At 48.9% G+C, this 22735-nt stretch overlaps 1 protein-coding gene across 3 annotated transcripts in view; it reads right to left on the bottom strand.

The window, feature by feature from the left end:
* Positions 1-22735, bottom strand: part of Marchf10 (membrane associated ring-CH-type finger 10) — an 85023-nt gene that overhangs the window by 26569 nt on the left and 35719 nt on the right. Inside the window, exons 4-6 of one of the 3 annotated variants that reach the window (XM_052195546.1) lie at positions 11194-11196; positions 9700-9843; positions 1047-2394 (exon numbers count right to left, since the gene is read on the bottom strand). In XM_052195546.1, the coding sequence (XP_052051506.1) occupies positions 1047-2394; positions 9700-9843; positions 11194-11196 (1495 nt within the window). Of the gene's footprint in view, positions 1-1046; positions 2395-9699; positions 9853-11193; positions 11197-15157; positions 15493-22735 lie in introns of those variants that run through there. The other 2 variants (XM_052195545.1, XM_052195547.1) reach the window with 2 other exon arrangements.

The following is a 22735-nucleotide window of genomic DNA, read 5'->3' as shown; positions in this document are numbered from 1 at the left end:
AAGGACAGATCAAAGAAAGGGGTGACTCAAAAAAGGATCTCATTCTCCTCTCTTGTGCACGAGAGAGAGAGAGAGAGAGAGAGAGAGAGAGAGAGAGAGAGAGAGAGAGAACACGCTTAACATGAAGGCAGTTGGCTACTCCAGCCCCGCCCTTCAGAGAACTGGGGTAACTATGGTAACTGTTTGGAAGGTTTAAATTCTAGAACTGTTGGTTGGATTTACAGGAAGTCTCAGGAGAGAGAGCTGTGAACTTCAAGAGCTGAATGGTTCTGTCTCTGGGGAGTTAGCAACCTTTTCAGACAATAAAATAAAATAAATGCCCAGCTAATTGCTGGGAGAGGGGAGAGCCCTGTGCCACCAGCATCCCTGTGTTCCTGGAAATTCGCCTTTTATTATTTATTTATTTAAAAATATTCTCTCCCCCATATCATCTCTCTCTCTCTCTCTCTCTCTCTCTCTCTCTCTCATCTCTCTCTCCTCTCTCTCCTATCTCTCCTCTCTCTCTCTCTCTCTCTCTCTCTCATCTCTCTCATCTCTCTCTCCTCTCTCTCTCTCTCTCTCTCTCTCTCTCTCTCTGTCTGTCTCACTCTCTGTGGGCTTGATAGTCTAAGTGTGGAGGTCAGAGGGCACTTGAGGAGAGTCCATTCTCTCCCACTGTTTGAGTCTTGGGGATGGAACTCAGCTCCTAACCCTGGCACCTTTACCCACTGAGCCATGTGGCTGGCCCTTGCCTTTCTTAAGTATTCAAGGAAAAAGATCCTTTGGGGGATGGGATATATGGATGAAACTGAGTGGGATTGCCAAATTCTTCTTTGTATATACACATCTTTTAAGGGCAACGAAATAGGGATGATTTTCCAAAAATAATCAATCTCATTAACATGTCAGGGAAGAACATGACTGTGATTTAAAGTTCCCACATTTCTCTAATAAAAGCAATGGCCACCTCAGCACGGGGGCTGGAGTGGGGGTGGGGTGAGAGGAGTGTATAGGGGTGGGGGTGGGGGTGAGGTAGCGGGAAGTGTATAGGTACAACAAATCCTTACCTTTCTTGCAATTTCCTGAGTTTCTCAGGGTCTGCCTTTATTTCTGTGGCCTTTTCATCCATGACACCAGAGAGTCTAATGCTGGTCCCGTTATCATTTTGATTTGCAAAATCAGACACCTCAAAGAAAGTAAAAGGTCTATTTTCTTGCAGGGACCCAGGCATGTAGAAATGGCCTTGTGAAAGTCTTCTTGTAGGGGAGCCTGGGGAATCCCCTATGGCCACGCTGCTCTGTGGATTTGGTAGATCAGCCAGTAACGGAGGCTCCCGAGCTGGACTGGTTGATACCATCTCCTCTGCTCCCTGGACGCCATCGCCACAGAGTTCGGCAGTGGCCAGCGGGTTCCTGTTTCTGATCGGTGAGAGTGGCCGGCGTACGTTGAACCTTAGGTTTTCCTCCAAGTCTGAACTTGGGACTAGGATAGATGGCATGGGCAGGCTTGCGGGGATGTCGTCGATCAGAGCAGAATGGAGCAGTGACCCGTGAGCACTGTGAGATGGATTTATGGATGATCTTGGAGCTGTGGGTCTCCCAGAAAGTAAGCACTCGAATGGGGTTCGAGAACCACTATAGCAGTGTTGCCAGTCTCTCTCGTAATGGTGAACAGCAGACCTGTCTTCCACGGCACAGCCACTGGACTCATTTTCGGCACTGACTTGGATGACAACATCAGAACTGGCGTCCCCTGGAACAGGGGTCTTCTCATCTTGGTCTCCACTGGGGCTCTCTTTAGCCAACTCCCTGGGTAGCCTGGTACCTTGGAGCGTCCTTTGCCCAGGAGAAGGCTGCTTTGTTGCTGGCTCCGTGGCAATGGTTTTCCTTGGAGATCCAAGGTTGGGTTCACTCCATCTTAGAGAATTTCCTCTGAGATTTTCAGCATTTTCCTCCACATTTCTATTTTGAGCAGTTGGTGTCCCGAGAAACCGACTCCTTTTATAGCTGGGAGGAGAGCGCATTCCAGCCAGTAGGAGCTCTTCCTCCATGCGAGTCTCCTCTTCCGTGTCATAGTTCTCTTGTTCATTGTTTAGTGATAATGCAGAATAAAAATCTTCTTCGTGGAACCTAAATGGCGCCCGTCTTGGTCCTACCACAGTGGCGGGGAGGAACGGAGTGCCCAAGGACTCGTTCAGCACTTGCGAACCAGTCATTGGCTGCAAGGTCTGTGAGAGGGCATTGTGAGGCTCGTTCTGGGGACGAGCACTCGGGTCTCCCTTTTTCTGTCTCTCAAGGGGTTTCCCAGCCGTTCTCATGAGTTGTGAGGATGAAGCTATGTTTCTTCTCTCGCGAGCTGGCCTCTTTAGCTTAGTCTCATTTGCACACAGCAGATTTTCTTGTTGGACAACCGGGTCTGTATTGAGAGAAGACAAATTCTGTTAAAAGCACCCATGGGAGAGAGCCCCTCTCTGCCAGCATGATAGTCTACCAAAGACAACAACGACAGAAAAGTCCTGGAGAAGAAGAAAATTCATGTACAGGCCTAGTACATGAGGTATCAGACGCATGGGAAGGAAACCTCATGGTGGGTTTCTCTTTATTACCTCTCCTTTGTGAGGTTCACATTCACACCTGTGAGTTCAAATATGTGTGGTTTCGCACCTGTGGTCCTCACACCTATGAGTCTGCATGTGTGTGTGGTTCACACCTGTGAGTCTGCTTATGTGTGGGTTCACACCTGTGGGCCTCACCTGTGAGTCTGCATGTGTGTGGGTTCATACCTGTGTCCCTCACACCTGTGAGTCTGCATGTGTGTGGGTTCACACCTGTGGGCCTCACACCAGTGAGTCTGCATGTGTGTGGGTTCACACCTGTAGGCCTCAGACCTGCATGCATGTGTGTGGGTTCATACCTGTGTCCCTCACACCTGTGATTCTGCATGTGTGTGTGTGTGTGTTCACACCTGTGGGCCTCACACCTTTGAGTCTGTATGTGTGTGGGTTCATACCTGTGTCCCTCACACCTGTGAGTCTGCATGTGTGTGGGTTCAGGCCTGTGGGCCTCACACCTGTGAGTCTGCATGTATGTGGGTTCACACCTGTGAGTCTGCATGTGTGTGGATTCACACCTGTGAGTTCACATGTAAGTGGGTGGGTTCGACATTTGTGGCCTTCATACTGGTTCTGGAGAAGGGGCAACCATGGAGTCACAGATTCTTTCTGCAGATCCAGCTCTAGACCAGCTCAGCCAAGGATGGCTAAACCTCTCTGTATTTGGCTGCACGGGAAGGCAGCAGTATGGGAGTGACAATACAAAACCAGCCGGTCCTTTCTCATCCAAACCCCTCCCAGATGTATTGACGGCATCCCTACTTCACTCACTGATTTTCAAAAACTTGACAAAAGTACAAATTTGTTTTGATAGACTGGAAAGAAGGCTCTAATGCCCATGTACACGATGACTGTGATGACGTTTGTTACTTAGTATAAATAGAAGTTATAAAATCTTGCATGACAGCATCATCTCTTCTTTGTCATTTGCCTCTAGTAAATGAATAACATCTGGCTGCCCCAGAATGTCCACCTTGGGATTCTAAGGTGATGGAAATGGAGAAAGAAGGGACTGGTCAAGTGTCCAGTGAGCCAGAGTTGTTATCAGTGAAATTGCTTATTCAAAACTTTAATTTGTAGGGCTAAGGGGATGGCTCAGTCAGTAGAGTGCGTGCCTGAGACCTGAGTTGGATCTCATGTCAGGGGAGAGGGTCCTTGGAGGTGGCACACACACTAATCCCAGACCTGGGGAGGAGCGGACAGGGGGATCCTTGGGGTCCACTGCCCAGCCAGTCTAGTCTAGCCTAACTGGTAAGCTTCAGGCCATTGGGAGACCCTGTCTTTGGTGGGTCATGTTCCTGACAGTGGCATACAACCTTGTCTTCTGGCCTACACACACACACACACACTCACACACACACACACACACACACACAGTCCCCTACATGCTCCTGCATACACATATACACAAGCAAACACATATACATTAAAAAACTCTTCAATGTACAAATAATAAACACTTCTATCAAGTAGTCACACTGGTCAGTTAAACCAGGGAAGCCTTGCAGCCCAATGAGCTAGATGCTGCACTCACACCTTCTCATGGAAGGTCACATGACTTGCCCAAAGTCAGAGTCCTAGTAAGAGAAGTAAGTAGTGAGCCTTTGAGCCAGGCTTGCTAGGGCTTTTGCTCTTTACCACTGCTCTGGTCAATGCAGGCTTTGTAATTTTTGCACCAAAACGAGAGCCATTGAGATCTCTTGGGATGTGTGCATGTGGTAAGGGCTTCTACCCCATGTGGCTATAAAATTGAAAGTGCTTTTGTGATTCCCTTCTTCTTAGTCCCTACTGACATGGCCAACCCCCCCTGTGCTCCCCTCTGCGCTTCTGCAGATCTGATGAAGCTCGGCTGTCCTTATCACTTGGTTAGCCTGTTGAGTGGACAGGATGCCACAGGCCCACAGAGCCTTGATAAGGGCTCTGCTGAGGGAAATGCAAATCCACTGAGCAGCCGCCTCAGCTGGGGCCAAGTCAATACTGCCTTTAATTGAGGTGCCTTGCAGGGGATCCAGCTCGACTCTCTAACGCCCTAATAGTCTCTAAGCTTCTTTTATTGTTAGCTGCATGGGACACTCAGCAGCACTGTGCGAATCTTATTCATCAGCCCTTCCAGAAATCAGTTAAACTGTCCTACTGGGCCCCTCGTGGGGTTTATAAACCTCAAAAGAGATGTGTCAACAATTCAAGGACACTTCGAGCATTTGGCTGTCTGAACTGGAGTGGAGCTTGTGTGGCCTAAGTAGCTGGGCACTGAGCTCATCCACCTTTGGGGAACTAGTGCTGTGTGATGTAACCAACTGCGTGCGTGTGCATGTATGTGTACGTGTGCGTGTACATGTGCATGTGTGTGTGTGTGCGTGTGCATGTACATGCGCGCGTGTGTGTATGTGTGCATGTGTGCATGTGCGTGTGCGTGTGCATGTGTGTGCGTATGCGCGTGCACGTGCGCATGTGCGTGTGCGTGTGCGTGTGTGTGTGTGTGTGTGTGTGTGTGTGTGTGTGTGTGTGTGTGTGTGTAGGCCAGCCTTACACACTTACAGCTGCCCCTCACACTTCCTGTTTGGAGGTAGAGTCTCTCACTTGGCCTGGAGGTTAGATAGATGGTCAAGGAGCTTTAAGGATCTGCCTGTCACCGTTTCCCCAGCCCTGGGATTTAAAGTATGTTTGTGTGTGTTTTGTTTTGTTTGTTTGTTTGTGTCCCTTCCCCGTGCGTTACTGCGATTGAACTCAGGTCCTCATACTTTGAAACTGGCCCTCCATCCCCTTAATTTTTAAAGCCCAGATGTGATGTGAAGTCAAAGTATAGGATCTTTTTGATCATTTCACAATTTGAATTTGAAAAGCACCTCCAAAATTCATAAACAGCGCTGAGCCCAAGTCTTCTGTCCCCTCTGAACACACCCGCCCATAAGACGGCTGGTGAGGGGCGGGTAACCCAGCCTTCCGTTGAGGGGGATGGGAGACTTGGCTTCTGAAATGCAGGATTCTGGGAACTCACAGGAACCCCGAGGTCATTTCACAGGAGCTGTGGAGCTGTCATGGTGTGACTTGGGCCTCTGGGACAGAAGTCTCAGCTGTGCTGTGTTCCTGAGGCTTTCTCAGACCTGTGTCACCACTATTCCTGGTCATCCTTAAAATCTAGTCGGAGCCTCCATGTAATCATGTGCGTGTGCATGTGAAAGCGGGAGCAGGCTTCAGTAGCTGTGGGCTGGGATGTCAGGGATGTGCTATTCATGGCCCTGCCTTGTAGCTCTGAGGCTGCCTTGGCCCCCGCTGTGGGTTGAGTACCTGCTGCCTGCAGGAGGGCCAGGCTCACTGAGGACTGGAAGGAGTACCACCTGGCCTTAGGACTATGCCTTTGGTCCTGGGCTTCCTCTTCAACTTCACCAGCACTGTCCTGGATTCTAACAATATCCTCCTGGCCCCCGCCCTCTCTGGATATAAATGTGGTCCATGACCCTTCAAGAAAACACGGGAACTGTAGGAGATGAAATGGTCCCAGGCTCCCAGAAACCAAAGCTCAGCTGGACACTGCTCAGGCGCTGGGCTTCAAGGGTGAGTTGAAAACTCAGAACGCCCAGGTTATCTTCGCCCTGAAATAGTGCTGTGGCCCAGAGTTTGGACGTTGACTAAAGTACCACAGGCCTTAAAATCCATTTTGTATTTCTCTTCCCATACCTACCTGCTCCCTGAAGACGTGAACTTGTAACCCTTATCTAGAGGCATTGTTAAAAAAACAACAACAACAAAAAAGCAAAGGTGGTTTACTGCTGTGCATACAAGTAAACACTTGACTTTCCTTAAATATTTTATTGCTATTACTTTTCAAGAATACTGTTATAAATGTAGTTTAAGGGTAAATTGTATGAATATGTCACAATGTCTTCAACTTTTCTTTTACTGCTGTGTATGTGTTTATGCTCGGTGGTGTGTATATGTGTGTGTATTTGTATCTGTATCTATATCATCTATCTTGTGTGTATGTGTGTGAGTACCTGTATCTATATCACCTATCTTGTGTGTGTGTATCTGTGTCTATATCATCTATCTATCTGTGTGTGTGTGTGTGTGTGTGTGTGTATCTTTCTGTGGATGTGGGTGAGGAAGGGTGCATGAGCATGTGCGTGTATGTGGAAGACAGAGGTTGATGTCCGGTGTCTCCCTCATTTGTTCTCAGTCTTAGGTTTTAAATAAGGTCTGTGGTGGTTTGAATGAGAATGGTCCCCATGGGCTCATATATTTGAATGTTTGGTTCCCGGTTGATGGACAATTTAGGTCAGATTAGGAGGCATGGCCTTGCTGGAGAGGTGTGTCACTATGGGTGGGCTTTGATGTTTTAAAAGCCCACGCCAAGCCCAGTCTCACTCTCTTGCTGCTGACTGCTTGTCTATCAGAAAATGTAAGCTCTCAGCTACTGCTCCAGTGCCGTGCCTGCCTGCTGCCTGCCTGCTGCCTGCTGCCTGCCTGTTGCCTGCCTGCCTGCCTGCCTTCCTGCTGCCTGCTACCTGCCTGCTGCCTGCCTGCCTTCCTGCTGCCTGCCTGCCTGCCTGCTGCCTGCTGCCTGCTGCCTGCCTGTCTGCCTGCCTGCTGCCTGCCTGCCTGCCTGCCTGCTGCCTGCCTGCCTGCCTTCCTGCTGCCTGCCTGCTGCCTGCCTGCCTACCTTCCTGCTGCCTGCCTGCTGCCTGCCTGCCTGCCTTCCTGCTGCCTGCCTGCCTGCCTGCCTTCCTGCTGCCTGCCTGCCTGCCTGCTGCCTGCTGCCTGCCTGCCTGCCTGCTGCCTGCTGCCTGCTGCCTGCCTGCCTGCCTGCTGCCTGCTGCCTGCCTGCCTGCCTGCCTGCTGCCTGCCTGCCTACCTTCCTGCTGCCTGCCTGCTGCCTGCCTGCCTACCTTCCTGCTGCCTGCCTGCTGCCTGCCTGCCTGCCTTCCTGCCTGCCAGCCTGCCTGCTGCTTGCTGCCTGCTGCCTGCCTGCTGCCATGCTCCCTAACCATGATGGTCATGGACTCACCCTCTGAAACTATAAGCAAGCCCCCAATTAAGTGCTTTCTTTTATCCACTGAGCCATCCCTTCAATCCCTAAATGCTTTCTTTTTATAAGTTGCTGTGGTTATGGTGTCTCATTACAGCAAAAGAACAGACACTGGGACTTCACTGATTCCGCTAGAGTAGGTGGCCAGCAAGCCAGGGCCCTGCCTATTTCTACAGCCCCCTCACCAGCACTGAGATCACAGACGCCACTACAGCTAGATTTTTATGTGGGTTCTGAGGGATAGAACTCAGGTCTTTCTGAGCCAGCTCCTCAGTGTGTGTGTGTGTGTGTGTGTGTGTGTGTGTGTGTTTTGAGGCTTTTGTTTGACTTGCTCACTTGGACAACCTGTCTTCTTTTTGTGAGACTGGATTGATAAGACTGGAATTGTCAGGTTGGAAGGTATGAATCACCCAGAGGCTTTTGACACACGTTGCCAAATTCCTTTGCAGACAGTTTGCACCACACTGCCTTCCAGGTGGGACAGGAAGGCATCTCTGTCATAGCAGGATCACCAGCCACCTGTGTTACCAGCATCAGGCACAACAATACCCAGGAAGTTAGTGTCACTCCTTGCCAATATCAACCATTATTTTGGAACCTTAGCCAATTCGGTAGGCTGAAGCTAACTCACAGGTGAACTTACATTTATTGAGGCTACACTTAAACTATGAGGATTAGGCTCCTAGTCACCTGGGCGCCTGTGAAGCCATGTTATCTCCTCTCCTGCTCTCCCTTATGTGGTCATGTGTGAATTTTTTTTTAAACTTGATTTCTCAAGAGCTTCTGTATATTATCTTGGTCACATTTGTCCCAAATCTCCCACCAAGGACAATTCAAGTCACTGGTTCATACTCCAGAGAAGGAACCAAGAGCACACTATAACTGGGGGATGAGGAGGAGCCCCACTGTAACAGCCGGAACAAATCCCCAGTGGACCCTGACATAAAGGACGACATGCCCTGGCTACGATGGGGTCTGATACAAGCTTTATGTTTCATGCATGGAGACCCTCGTGCTTCAAACCATATCTTCAAATTCATTGGCAGCCATTTTGGAGAGATGGCAGGCAGATTGTGTGTCTAGCACTGGCCTATGTTTTATTTCATTTCGTCATGGTGATAATGCAGCAAATCGGGATTCTTCACCTTTATTTTAAGGTGAGAGAGCTGGAGTTTTGGAGGGACCATGTGACACCCAGAACCCCACTGTTTGGAGGAAGAGGAAACCAGAGTTTTAGAATTGCAGACTGCTGCTCTAAGGCCGTCCTCTCCTGGAGACACTCTGTCGTCCCTGGGCCCTTGAGGCTCGGCCACCATCACAGGCTCATGGGTAGTCAAGTTGCCTCCAGTTCCAAGCTATTCAAGCGCCCTCAATTCTTCTGTATGTGTCCAGCACTGTGTTTAAATGGATCTCAGTTAAACTGTCTTTGGTTAATAACAAGGTGTGGTGCCCACGGTTCCTCTCATGGAAGGCTGGCTGTGCCATGCCATGCTCTCTGAGTCCTAAGGAGGCACTACTGCAGGGGAGGGTGACAGGGTTAGCTGGCAGCATGGCATGGGCCTTCGGATGCCAGCTCAGGCCTGAAACTCGGAGGGGAAGTTTCCACTAAGCCACTCCTTTGAAATGAAGCTGGCTTTCCCTTTGAAGCTATTCCTTACACATTAAAGATCCTGCTGGTGTGGTTGCCCCGGATCTCAAGTGAGGAGCTCCCCGAGGGAGGGGGCAGTCTGCCACCCATGGACTTCAGTCCTCCTTTCCTGGTGGGTGTGTGGGCACGGCAGCCTGGTGGGACCTCCCCAGAACTGCGGGCTGCGTCTCTGCCTGAGTCCACTCAAAAGCGGGCAGTCTTTCTCTTGGTGTAATGGGAGAGAGAGAGAGAGAGAGAGAGAGGAAAAAATGATCAACTCCACCTACTCTCTTGGAGGCTGCTATCAAAGAGTTTACTTGTGAACCTTTCAGATATTTCACTTAAAGGTAATTCTCCAATTCATAAAAGCAAAGATGGCCGAAAGTCACAGTCCCCATACGGTACCAGCACACGTCGGTCCTCCCTGAGGACCGAGGTGGCAGCCACAGTCCTTACCTGCTCCCAGGGGTCCTGATGCCTTTGTGGACAGCTGTGGTTTCTGCCTGCTTCTCTCCACAGATGCTCTTGGGCTGTGCATTTCTGGGCTGACTGTCAGTCTCCCCAGGTTTGGCCTCCTCTTCCTTGATAAAATCTTTGGTGCTTGTGCCGCTGAAAGGTGCAAAAGCTTTTCAATAACTCTTTCTTTCTTCCTTTTTTTTTTTTTAAACAGACAGATACTTTCTGTATCAAAAAAAAATCATCAAAGAAGGTAGAAGATGGGGCTGGGGTGGAGAGTTAAGAGCATTGAACCAAGAAGTCAGAGAAGAGAGGGGCTTGAAATCTAGTTAGCTCCCTTTGTAGCCATGAAAGCTTGGGTTCCCTACCAGTAATACGGAAATACTATGACTACTTTCCCAAGGCTTCATAGACTCCGTGATTCCTGCAGGAAGGGTACATGGAATTTTTCCTTTTATCATTTAAAGAAAAAAACCAAGATGGATGAGTATGGGTCTTTGTGGGGCCCAAGGAGGCCCAGATGCCCTGGCATTGGGGTTACAGGTCGTGAGCTACTTGATGTGGGTACTGGGAACCGAACTTGTATCCCCTGGGAGACCACCAAGTGCGCTTAACAGCTGAGCCATCTCTCCATCTCCTCTTTCCTTTTTCTATAAAGTTTCCGTCTTCCTACCCATGGGTGCTGATGCTGTTGAGGAGGTGCTTGGTGCGCAATGGCTATATGCCCCCCAGCACTCACTAGGGCTTGGAGCAGGGTGTTCCTGTCCGTTGCTGTATGTTAGCACCAGACACCCAATGAGAAGGTGTTCCAAGCGCCTGGGAACCTTTGTCCTTTTGCCTGCCAACCCACTTCCGGGGAAGACAGTGACCACCGTGGACCAAGTTCCCAGTGAACATTTTCTAGTAGTTCTCGTTTGGAACTAGGTTTCTGGTCGGCGTGAATAGCTTCGAGGTGCTTCACATGTATTCAGCAACAGTGCATGTGAATGGGGGGGGGGGAGGTGTGTGTGAGAGTGGGGGGGGAGTGAGAGTAGGGGGGTGAGAGTCGGAGGGGGGTGAGAGTGGGGGGGTGAGAGTCGGGGAGGGTGAGAGTGGGAGGGGTGAGGTGGGGGGGGGTGAGAGTGGGAGGGGTGAGAGTTGGGGGGGGGTGAGAGTCTCTTATTTTCCAAGCATCTCCACAAGTTTATGAGTTCACTAGGCAGTTAAATCATCAACATCTGCACTCCATCCCCAAAGAGAATTTTCCTGGCTCATCCGCATTTTAAAGACTCAGCTATTTCAGAAGTAGATACAGCCAGGAGTCAGCGCAGGGGTGAGGCTGGGACGGACCCCTGACTGGTGTGCAAGAGCCAGGCTTTACAGGCTTGTGAAGACAACTGGATTTACGTTCCTGACTGTACTCTGTGGTTGTGGGAATAGTTCCACTCAGACCCAGGAAGGCACGGAAGTTCTCCTTGGCGTCCCGTGAAACCCAATTTAATCCAACGATCAGACCAACTTATTTTTTTCATCGGCCTCAGAGGGTTCTGTGCTTCATGACAGAGGTCAGAACCCCTCAGGGAACTCCCTGGAAGGAGAGAGAGGGTGGCAGCACTGGGCCAACTTAGGGCAAATAGAGGCTGCTATCCATAGCTGGAGACACAGGGAAGGAGAGAAGGCGCTCTCTAGAAAGGAGACTGTCCCTCAGAGAGCATAGGGTGTGATGAGATGTGATGTCTCTGAGAGGGGAGGTGGGGAAGGATGACAGGAGGGGGGGGGTCTGCTGCTGCCTGTGGTAGTGTCTCGGCTGCCAGAGTTGTGTTGGTTGAAGCCTGAGGCTTCTCTATCACCAGAGGCCTCGGCCCTCTTCTGAGCTCTTAGAGATCAAAATCTGCTTCACACCTCTCAGCCAACAGAGGGAGAAGTCGGGGCATTCTTTTTTTAAAAGTTTATGTAGAACTGTATTTATTGTCATTTGTGTGTGTGTGTGTGTGTGTGTGTGTGTGTGACATAAGTGTGGAGCGGGCATGTGGAAGTCAGAGGACAACTTCATACAATCAGCTCTCCCCTTGCACCTTTACCTGGGTTCTGGGTATTGAACTCAAACTGTCAGGCTTGCATGGACAGTGCCTAACCACTGAGCCCTCTTGCTGGCCCCCACACTGGCCATATTCTTACACATTGAGGAAAAGTCAGAACTGAAAGAAGAGGCAGGCCTGGGGCTCAGGCCACGTGAGCAAGTTAGGACTTGGCCCAAAGGTCCTGGAGAGACGCCATTGTGATCTCACAGCCCTGACACGCACTCTTGCTCCACCCACACCGGTATGGGGAGAGACCCTTCCTTCCACAGGGCCTTTCCATCCTCCCTGGCCAGCACCAACCCAAGAGCCTTCAAGGTCTGGTTTTATGTCCTCTAAATGCTTTGACTCTACCTTTCCAGTGCCTTTATTCCTGGTTTTTAATCATCTCTAATATTTAAATATTGGAAACGGGTAATTTTTTTTTCTCTTTCAGTAGACTGTAAATTCCTTGAGGAAGCGGGTCTCCTAGCCAGCCTGCGTGTTTCATGCCATGGTCCAGGAGTAATGATAATTGCCTAGAATGATTGACAGGGCTTAAGAAGATGCCTGCAGCTCAAACGATGAGGAACTTTAAAATTAGAATTAATTTTTAAATTAAAATGCTCATTTGATCTAAAAGTTACTTTTGATACTCAGAAAGCTGCTTTCTTTACTCAAAGCACTATATCTCTTAAATGATTTCCCAAATCATTACTATTTTTTAATTGACCTCTCCACAAACTGAAGTAATGAAGCTGAAAATTTGGGGCAGGAGAGGTGGCTCAGTGGTTAGGGATACTAACTGCTTCTGTGGAAGACCTTGGTCTGGCTCCCAGCACCCACGCTAGGGACCTCACAACAGTACTCATCTCTAGCTTCAGGGAATCAGCACCCTCTTCTGGCCTTTGTGGACATCTGCATAAACTCTGACACACATGTACATACACACACACACACACACACACACACACACAGACTGAACACCTAGACATTGCTTTGTCAGGCCTACTGGTGAAAAACCCACCGCTGTTAGTAGAGCCAGAATCCTGCTCCCTGGCCTTTGGCAGTTTGCACCTCATTTCCTGAAGCTGTAAAATGGGACTGTGTAGTGGGTAATAATTAATAACGAGTCCTGCCCCGCCAGGCCTCTGCACCACTCCTTCCAAGTATCCGGTAAAGCATGACTCTTAAACTTGAATCGTTAACCAAATATATTTATGTATAAGAAACTCCCAATTTCATAATGCCAATTTACAATGATAAAGTCTTATCCCAACATTTCTAACCTCTCCAAAACACCAGAAACATGTTTGAAGCCATCTGGATATATGCATCTTCCTCTCTGCCGTGCTCAACTCAACCACAGAGCCTTCCTCTCTCTCTGACTCCTCCCCTCACTTCCCTTAGCTCCTCCTCCTCTCTCCCCTCCAATCACTGGCCTCTCACTGCCTCAATGTGAATGGATAGGAAATATCTTGCAACAGGATTGCTCGTATCTTGTTAGGTTACAGTAATTTTTAGCAATAATGCACATACGCGGCCTGATTTGGTACCTGGTGCCTCTTAGCTACTAAAACTGGCAGGCGCTTCATTCGTAAAGCACGGAGCACCACTAACAGCGGCAGGTTGGAAGTCATTTTCACAAGAACGCCGGAATTCACTGTTAAGGAACTTCCACGGGTTAATAATCTACGCAGAGGCTCTGGTTCCTAGGTAGCTCTTGTTGATTTTCTCCCACAGGCTTTCTTGTTAAAAAAAAAAAATCCAGAAGGCAAATAGCAAGTCCTTTTATTATAATTTGTTCAACAAATACCTCTGTGCCTTGGCTATATGGTAATCTGAGGGCTCACAAGGATGAGTAAGACATCTCGGTCACGACCTTCATGGCTATGATCTAATATGGCTTCACTGTGGGCCTTTGCCTTGCAGGTGCCCTTGAGATTCAGAAGAAAGCGCACTCATGGAAATGTTTTCTCTGCCTATGTGCTTAGTTGCAAGGGAGGTGGCCTCAATGATATAGTGTATGTACACAGATGTAAGAGTTCCAGATGCCACGTAGTTCGGGTTTTCAATCCCTTCATCTGTGTGAACAGACTGCTGGGGCCTTTCTAGGATGGGACCTCACCATGGCATGGTGCAAATATTAATCATGAAGGAAATCTGAACCATAAATAGCTCTGCCGGGAGATGAGCCTTCTACCTGATGACAAAGGAGGTTTTCTTTAGGGCGGTGGTGCAGGAAAGTCTGTTATCTTGTCTGCCAGTGGATTTAAGAAAGCACGTACTTTGTTCTAGACACTATACAGCCCGCGACTTCTTCCAGGACACAAGCATCCCTGAGGCTGGGAACCAAACCGCTGCTATATAAAAGGTATCTGCCCTTGACTCTTTTGATACTGCCAGGGAGTTGTCGCTGGTAGTTCATAATTTGATCAGGAAAGGGGAAAAAAGTAGAAGTCGCATATTTATACAACTGAGAATCAACTCCACCTTGTTCCTGCTCCACACAGACCCAGGCTTGATGGGCACATTGAGAACAGCGAGAGAGAGAGAGAGAGAGAGAGAGAGAGAGAGAGAGAGAGAGAGAGAGAGAGAGAGAGAGAGGTGGTGGAGGGGAGGGGAGGAAAATGCATTCCTGGATCTCCCATCTCTCCCATTGCCACCTTCATTGCCATCCTTAGTGCCTAAGAGGGGCTGAGATTCCACTGCTCGGCGCCTCTTTGGAACGCTTTATTGCTTCCTTTGGATCATGGGAAGAACTGCAGCTTTGCCACAAGAGCCGCCGTTGTCTGGGTTTAATAGGCAGCTTTCTGTATAGAACAAATAATAGGTCGAGTCTATTTGCCTATTTGAGTGTGCTGGAAATGTATGTTGTCTCACATACCCAGAGGAGATCTTAATTAAAGCCTAATTATGTGCCATAAATATGCTTTATTTTGGAACTCAGGAGGTGGGAATTTTCGATTTTAGGAAATGCAAAGTCTAATAAGAAGGCTGGAAAGGGGACCGTAAATACCCGCTGCGCACGTTAATTTGTCCCTCCTCAGCGTGGCCCTGGCTGGGTTTTTCAGTTCCAGAGCATGTGTTTTCAGAACCACTGGCCCGGCGTCACCCTCTTGGGGTAACCTTGGCCAAGGGTATCATCAGACCCAGAAGAGTCTGTTGGCTTGAGATGGTGAGGTTCCAAAGAGTGTCCGACGCAAGAGTTCAGAAATCAAGAGGCATCTCCAGAGATGACGGGATTTTATTGGTCATTCACTCTTTTTTCCACTAGACGCCCATCTCAGGGGAAGTGTCAGCACGCAGTCTCCTCCTCCTGTTCCCCAGCACACCCTTGGTTGCTCTGGCCTGCTCCTGTCCACCTGCCTTCTGCTGTCCCCCACTCCCTGACTCGTGCTGTGTGCCTCGCTAGGGGTGACTTACCACATGAGGTAAATTTTACTGGGCCTTCTGGGGCCCGGGAGGCACAGCACAGGGGTCTCGGCTGGAGTCGGTTGGGAGACAGGGAAGTAGCAGAGAGATGCTGGAGACCCCGGCAAGGGGCTCGGTGGGCCTGAGGGCGGGCTGGAAAAGGTGGGGAAGATGACAGGAGGGAGGGAGGTGGAAGGGCTCTGGGCCCCTTGGGAGGCTGGTGGAACTAGGGGCAGGAGGAGGCAGCAGTAATTGGTATTGGGCTGCCGGGCCGGGGAGAAAGCAAAGACGGAGCAGTAAGGGGAATATTCAACACAGAACAGGGGCTGCTCGCTGCTGTCACCTGCACGAAAGAAAGAAAGCAGTCAGGAAGCAGCACTCACGGGAAAAGGACATTTCAAAAAGTCTGTGGATGAATAAAAACTCCAAAAAAGGGAGGGGAGGGTCTTTTAGGGTGGGCGTGCTGTGTCTGGTGTCATAGGTGGAGCCCTGGCTCCTGCCCAGGAGGAGGCAGCAGTAATTGGTAAACTTGCTCGGATTTGGGTCATACAAGGAGTGAGCCCTTCAATGTGGCTTCACCTTCAAACCACTTCCAGGAATAGTTTCATGCAGCCCTGGCAGATGCAGGAAAGTGATTCCCAGGCAAGCTCCTGAGCGCTCCTGAGCGTCCTGAGGCGCCTTGGAAGCTTCTGCTGGGTCCTCAGCTCCCACCGCCAGCCGAGAGAGCTGTTCTGGCAGCAACAGATGGTGGCCCGCACGGTCTCTCCCTTCCAGCAAGTTCTTTCCCCTGCTTCTCCAGCTGCACCTCCACCCCTACCCCTCCCCTGGCCTGTGGCCATACCCTAATCTAACCTTTCTGCTGCAGAAAGGAGAAAGAAGCTCCTGGTGGGTTCATGGGGACAGAGAAGAGCCAAAAGTTTGGGGGAAGGCAGGTGGACCAGAGAGGAATCCAGGTGAAGCTAATGACTGCTCACTAACCTCCTGCTCTAACTAACCTCGGTGGAGGCGGTGTGTGCGCCTGATGGAGCCAGCATTCGACTGACTCCCTCATACCTGCCACCAGCCAGCTAGGTCACCTTGAATCAGTGGCTTATATTCTCAGACCCCGTTTCCTCATGCGTAGTATGAGGCAGGTGATGTCCGCTGTCTGCAGCCTTGTTCCCCTCTAGACCAGACCTAGACACTGCACCGGGTTGTTTTAGACATATGGTCTCTGGCTCTCCCACACTCGAGGAATCAGAAAGTTTTGGGGTTTGGTGAACAAGGCTGGGGGAAAGATGCCCAATCCTCTGCCGTGGGACTCCTGTTTGCAACATGGTCAGGACAGTGCATGTACACACACACACACACACACACACACACACACACACACTCTCCCTGACATACAAATGCTGTTAGGGTTTGGATTAGAGCCCTCTAAAGATCTGCCTGTTGGGCTGGAGAGATGGCTCAGCTGATAAGAACACTGACTGCTCTTGCAGAGGTCGTGAGTTCAATGCTCAGCAACCACATGGTGGCTCACAACCATCTGTAATGGGATCTGATGCCCTCTTCTGGTGTGTCTGAAGAGAGTAACATTGTACTCATATACATAAAATAATAATTCTTTTTTTTTTTTTTTAAAAGGTCTGCCTGTTAATAGTTCATGACGCAGGATGGCCCTGCTGGGAGCCAGAGGCTTGTGGGAAGTCCTCAGGGTCAACAGAATTGTGTTCTCAATGGGGATTGTGGGACTCTGGTCCCTTCCTCTTTTGCTTCCTGACCAGGAGGTAGCAGTTTTGTCCCAACAGCTACTCCTCTGATGTGTGTGATGGTGAGTGATATCACTGAAGGCCCCAAAGCAACAGGCCCACGTGATCTTGGGCTGATAACTTCAAAACTATGAACCAAAATCACCGTTGTAATCTTAAAAAGAAATATTTTGTATATGTGTGTTGGGTTGTGGGATGTAGGGAGCAGGGGGCTGTCAGAGGACAACCCTGAGGAATCACTTCTCTCCTTCTGCCATGTGGGTCCTTGGGATTGAACTCAGGTCACCAGGCTTGGTGGCAAGAGCTCTTATCCCACTGAGCCAACTCACCAGTCCCCCCAAATAATGTTCTGTAAATCAGCCACCTCAGGTATTTCATTAAAGCTGTGTGACACTGACAGGTGGGGGTGAGACCTCTACAGTGAGCCTTATCACCAGGCACCTTTGTGAAATGCTGCAGCTAACATCAGTTCTGATTCTACAGTGAATGATCATCCGCTACTGTAACCTCCTGATAGACGTCTTTGCCTACAGTGGAGGATCTCCATCCCACAAAGGCTGGAGTATCCTGTTAGAGACGATTCAAATATGTGTGGGCCACTCCTAACTGTTTATTGGAGCAGTTTGTACTTCTTAAATTTTTCTCTGGGTGTGGTCGTCTGCCAAACATCCTTTTGCCATCCCCTACCACTCTTGAGCTTACCGTTTTAACAACCACTTGCTCCCCAAGGTCCTTGGGGTCTGATTAGCAGTGGGCAGTGCTCTGACTAGACCTGGACATTCAGAGGCTTCTAGGCTCTTCCAGCTGGCTGTCTGGGCTACACCCTGGGAAGTCCACCCATGGAATGGGAACCATTCTCTGCTTGCTTCCTGAGCCTTGACAAAGCACCTTCATTGTTCTTGCTTTCCTGGATGGATCTCTGAGTTCTCCTTGATTTCTCTGCTTGCTCTGAGCTACACAACTAACTCACCAAATTCTCCCAGGCTTACATCCTTAAACATTGCAACCCCTCATCCTAGCTTCATTTCTGCTGCTGTGATAAGATACCCTGAAACAACGTGGTGGGGAAAAGGGTTCATTTTAGCCTACACACCCAGGTTACAGTCCATAGCTGCAGGGAAGCGGCCAGGCAGGAGACCGCATCATCCACAGTCAAGGGCGGGAGGAACGAATGCACACATGCTCACTGGATGCCTGCTTGTGCTCCGCTCAGCCTCACTCTTACACAGTTCAGGACCCAATGCCTAGGGAATGGTGCCTCTCATAGGGGGCTGAGTCTATCCACATCAAGACAGTCCCCTACAGACACACCTACAGGTCAACCTGACACAGACAAGCCCTCACTGAGACAAAGTGACAGCCAGTTCATGTCCCTGTCTTCTTGGTGTTTGTTCCAGGTAAAGCCCTCCCTGGACCCACGGATCCACGGAACCCATGAAATGTGCCAGAGGGAATGGTCGCTGGCTGCATCTGGCTTCCCTTGATTGCCTGACCAGTTCCTTCTTCATATTGTAGCTACCTTCAGTGTTAAACTTAGCACTGTATTTCTAAATGTGTTTGGTAAATGGATGACTTCACTGACAAACCAATATATAGCTAAGTCACAATGCCTCTCACATCTCAAACGAAAGTTTCTTTGGCCAAGCACTGTCCTCACAGAGCTTCCAGGCCTAGAAACACAGACTATACCGGGAGCAGGCTTCATAACCTTGGAGTTTACTGGGGACCAATGTTTCCCTGAGGTATAGCCAGTATCCAGCAGTTTAACCCTCCTGTCTGTCTGGTAAAGGGGGCAATACTGCAGCGCTGTGTTACTGACAAGGACCCTGAGTTCAGGGAGGCTGCTAACCTAATAGTTGTAGGGCTCTCAAGTAAAGCTGGCATTCTGAGCCTCAATGTCAAATAATCACCAAGAATGGGCTGAGAATTAGGATATGCTCAATAAAGCCAGGAGGATTCATTTATATTGTTTTGTTGTTGTTTGTTTTCTTGTTTTTGGTGGTTTTTTTGCTTTGTTTTATTTTGTTTTGTTTTCTGGTTTGGGCAGACAGCTTGGAAAATTGTTGGGCATCAGCTGGACTTGCTGAGAAACCCATTAACCTTGGCCTTTCTGAGAAAATCTTCAACAGCATTTACTTGCAAGGCAAATTATGAAGATTAAGGATTTGCCCTGAGACTTCCACACTGCTCTTTAAATAAACATTCCTAATCCAAAAGCAACCACATCTATTTTAGACTTTTATCTTTTGAAGCCTAAATTCACTGCTTTGCCTGAGTTTTACAAGAACGGGTCTACAAGATTTGGCCCGGTAGGGCGAGCTGGGTCTGGCTCCTCCTACCTGTCTGAATCTGGTAATGACTACACAGTGAACTGAATGCTAAGTGAGGGGCATTTCCGAACATTTGGCTTGGTTTTAAAGGGCAACATTTTGGAAGCAGGCTCCCAGGACCGCATCCAGATCCACTTTCCTGGAACATAGCTGGAGGGGCTTCTGCTCAAGCTCCAGGTTAAGAGAGAGAGCAGGAGCGGGTTCAGTGGCTGCCTCCGGGCCTGACCCTGGGGCAGAGCGCACTGCAGGAAGGTAACCTCCCATCACTGCGACCTTTGGATACCTCTGCATGTCCTGGGAAGGAGACACAGCTCTTTTCCAAGCCAGGCTGGGACTGAGAAAGGTCTTGGAAGCCCCACAGTTTCCCCATGGGTCCTGTGCTGTACCTGTGCTCTGTGAGTCTGCTGAGTGCTCTATGTCTCACAGAATTCTGAACTGTTATGCAACCCTGCCAGGCTAATTTCCCATTCCACACCAGGGTTCACCTTGAAGGAGAATTGTTGGATCCAATCCATGTCAGATCCTGCTGCGCCTCAACATGCTGCCTAAACTTTCCATGTCTTGTTGGAGATAATGGTTACCTCTGGCTTGGGGAATGAAGTCTGATTATCTATCATCTCCTATTTGATGTTTTTGCTGTGGAAGTTCAGAATGTAGTAAAAGTGTATGTGAGAGATTAATTTTTTCTTTGAGATTTATTCTATTTTATTGTGCACGAGTCATCTGCATATGTAAATGTATGTGCATCATGCATATGCATGCCTGGAGCCCAGAGAGGCCAGAAGGGGGTCCTAGCACCCCCTGGAACTGAAGTTATGGATGGCTGTGAGCTACCCTGTAGGTGCTGGCTATCAAACCCAAGTCCTCTCCAAAAGTAACAAGGTGTGGCCATGTCTCAAGCCCCTTGTGAGAGAGAGTTTTGAAGATATACCTTCAGTTTTTATGAGGATGATATGGAGGGGAGGAAAGAGCAAATTTTAGGCACAGGAACTGAAGTTTTTGAGTTGGTGCTTCTTACCATAGACTCTCCTGTCCTAGATAACATAATGCCACAATCTGTTGGGTGGTCAGCACCGCTTAACAGTAAAATATGTATTTATCACGGAGCCTTTACATTTACCCAGCACACCGATTCTGTTTTTACCCCCTCGTCTCTCCATTTTACAGGTGACAAAGCTGAGGAACAGAGAAACTCCAAAAGACCTATAGTGAATCAGAAATGGGGGCCTGGGTGAGAGTCCAGGCATTTTATCTCCTAAGCACTGTCCCATGAACAGCGCCTGAGAGGGCTGAAGTGGAGCACTGGGTCCAGCCTGCCCAGGGGCAGCTAGCTGTGTGGAATGTCCGACTCCCTTTGGACGGCCTGCAGGGAACAGTGAGAATATGGGGCCTTCTGTGTGAGAAATCTATTTGGAGAGGGCACAGACTAGTCTGAGGCTATCAGCAGCCATGTTTGGGTTTCTAATACAGCTCACGCACAGCAAGACATCTAGGATGTAGAAGGGTACAGGTTGTCATCGTGCCAAGGTATGCGAGGGAAGCAAACCAAATTCTCAAGCTACAGTTTTCATTTGGGAAGGCCTGGTGTAACACAGCACAGAAGGAGGGCTAACCTGGAAGGCAAATGTCACAGAAGGGTTTCACTGTGTCCTGGGCTTTTTATCTTGCTTAAATCTGATGTGGAAATTAGTTTTGGTGATGTAACACCAACCTTGGCTCAGCCCTAAATTCTTTAGAAATGTGAAGCAGGAAACTGGATTCAGCTGGTGAATTAGATCAGTATCTAGATAATTCAGGAACCAAATCCTCTTTTCTGTCCTGGCAGGTATTTATCTGAATTAAACCCTTCAAGGTGGCCAAGTGGCCAGCTCCTAGCTCCCAGTTTTTCCTCAACAGACTCAGGTTAAATCTTTAAATTTTCACTTTGTTATGCTAATTAGGAATCAGAAGAGTCAACACCCATTAAACCAAAGGTTCCCATCCCACCAGGGACCTTTTGTTACCTAACTTTCTTTTCCTCCATAACCTCTTCTTGTAGAGACAAGGTCTTCCTAGGTGACCCAGGCTGGCTTTGAATTTGTGATCCAACTTGGGACCCAGCCTTAGCCTCTTTCTCTCTTCTCCCCTTTAACCTGAGGCCCTGGGCATGGTAGTTAAGCACTCTAGGGATGAGGGTGGGATTGGCAGGGGGGAAGGTTGGCGATGGGGGGGACTACATCTCAGTTTGCTGTACCCTCTCACTCTGTCTCCATGGTACTGATATTAATCTCCAATCCCTGTGCTGGCTGGGCAGCCGGCCCCAGTCCGCTCATAGCTCTATGGGTCTTGGGTTCTGCCTAGAACATGACAGGAAGATAAAGATGGTGGCTTGAACACACATTTGCTTTGTCACATCTGCTGTTTGGTGAAAAAGATATCCTTCCACCGAGTGGGATCTCTTCTTAAACCCTGGTGGGGTTTAGCCTGATAATTCTTCAAGTTTGATGTTTCATAGAATGGAAAGTGAACTAATTCCCTATTTGTCAGTATTGTGAGTCCCACACGGAGCTTGATCAGTCTGAAGAACATCGCTATTAGTAGACAGCCCAGATCACTGAGGGGACCTCAAAGGTTCATGTTAATGACTTTTATCCACAGATGGCAAAGCAAACAACTACCAAGGTTTTAGTGAGAAGGCTAACTATCACACAGAATGGATGGAGTTGCCTGATTCAAGCTTACCCTCAGAGTATAATGGTTAAAACCCAACCTCAATTCAATACAGTGTCAGCAGAGTGACCTCACTGGCTCTACTCTAGCCTTAAGATAGTTGAATTAAAAACCTAATTCCTATTAAGAGTCTTTTGAATGAGAAATTGACTTGGAACATCCCCATATCCTCCCACCCCCCCCCCCCCCCTACAACTATGAAATAAGGAGCAGCAGTTGGCGATTTGCCCAAGAGGACAACACTTTAGAAGTCAATTTAGTCTTGACTTCATTAAAGAAAATGTGGATGGTTAATCTGAGTGAAAGGTGCCATTTCCTACAAATGCATTCCAACTTACGGCTGCATGACAGTGCTATTTAGGATTAGGAAGAAACTGTGATTGGGATTTTAATGACCTGCGTGCTATTTGCTATTTACGAAGTGAATTCTTCAGCAGTTAAGTTTGGCTCCTTTCCCAGGAGGCAGACCTTTCTGCCTAGTTACCCCAATTTACGTGTGGTTCCCAGAGGACACAGTTTTGTCCCACAGATGTTGCCCTTGATGGGAGGAGCCTGAGGCACTCTAAACTTTCCCTCTGTTTGAGCTCCTTGTTAGATAGCATGAGTCTTTCCTGCCCCAAACAGAGGACTGGCCTTTGCTTCAAAGGCAGCATAGAGTGAATTATTTACCAAATCGCACAAAAGGGAGGATTTATCAAGTTCCCTTTCTCCCGGAGAGGACAACCAGGGACTGGAGGACTTTATTACTCTTGCTTTCAGCTGTAAATAATGTCATTCAGATGCTTTTGAAAGCTCT

The sequence above is a fragment of the Apodemus sylvaticus genome, chromosome 10, assembly GCF_947179515.1.
Source record: "Apodemus sylvaticus chromosome 10, mApoSyl1.1, whole genome shotgun sequence".
NCBI lineage: Eukaryota > Metazoa > Chordata > Mammalia > Rodentia > Muridae > Apodemus > Apodemus sylvaticus.
Note: the sequence above shows the minus strand (reverse complement) of the source record. Positions and strands in the feature narration are given on the sequence as shown.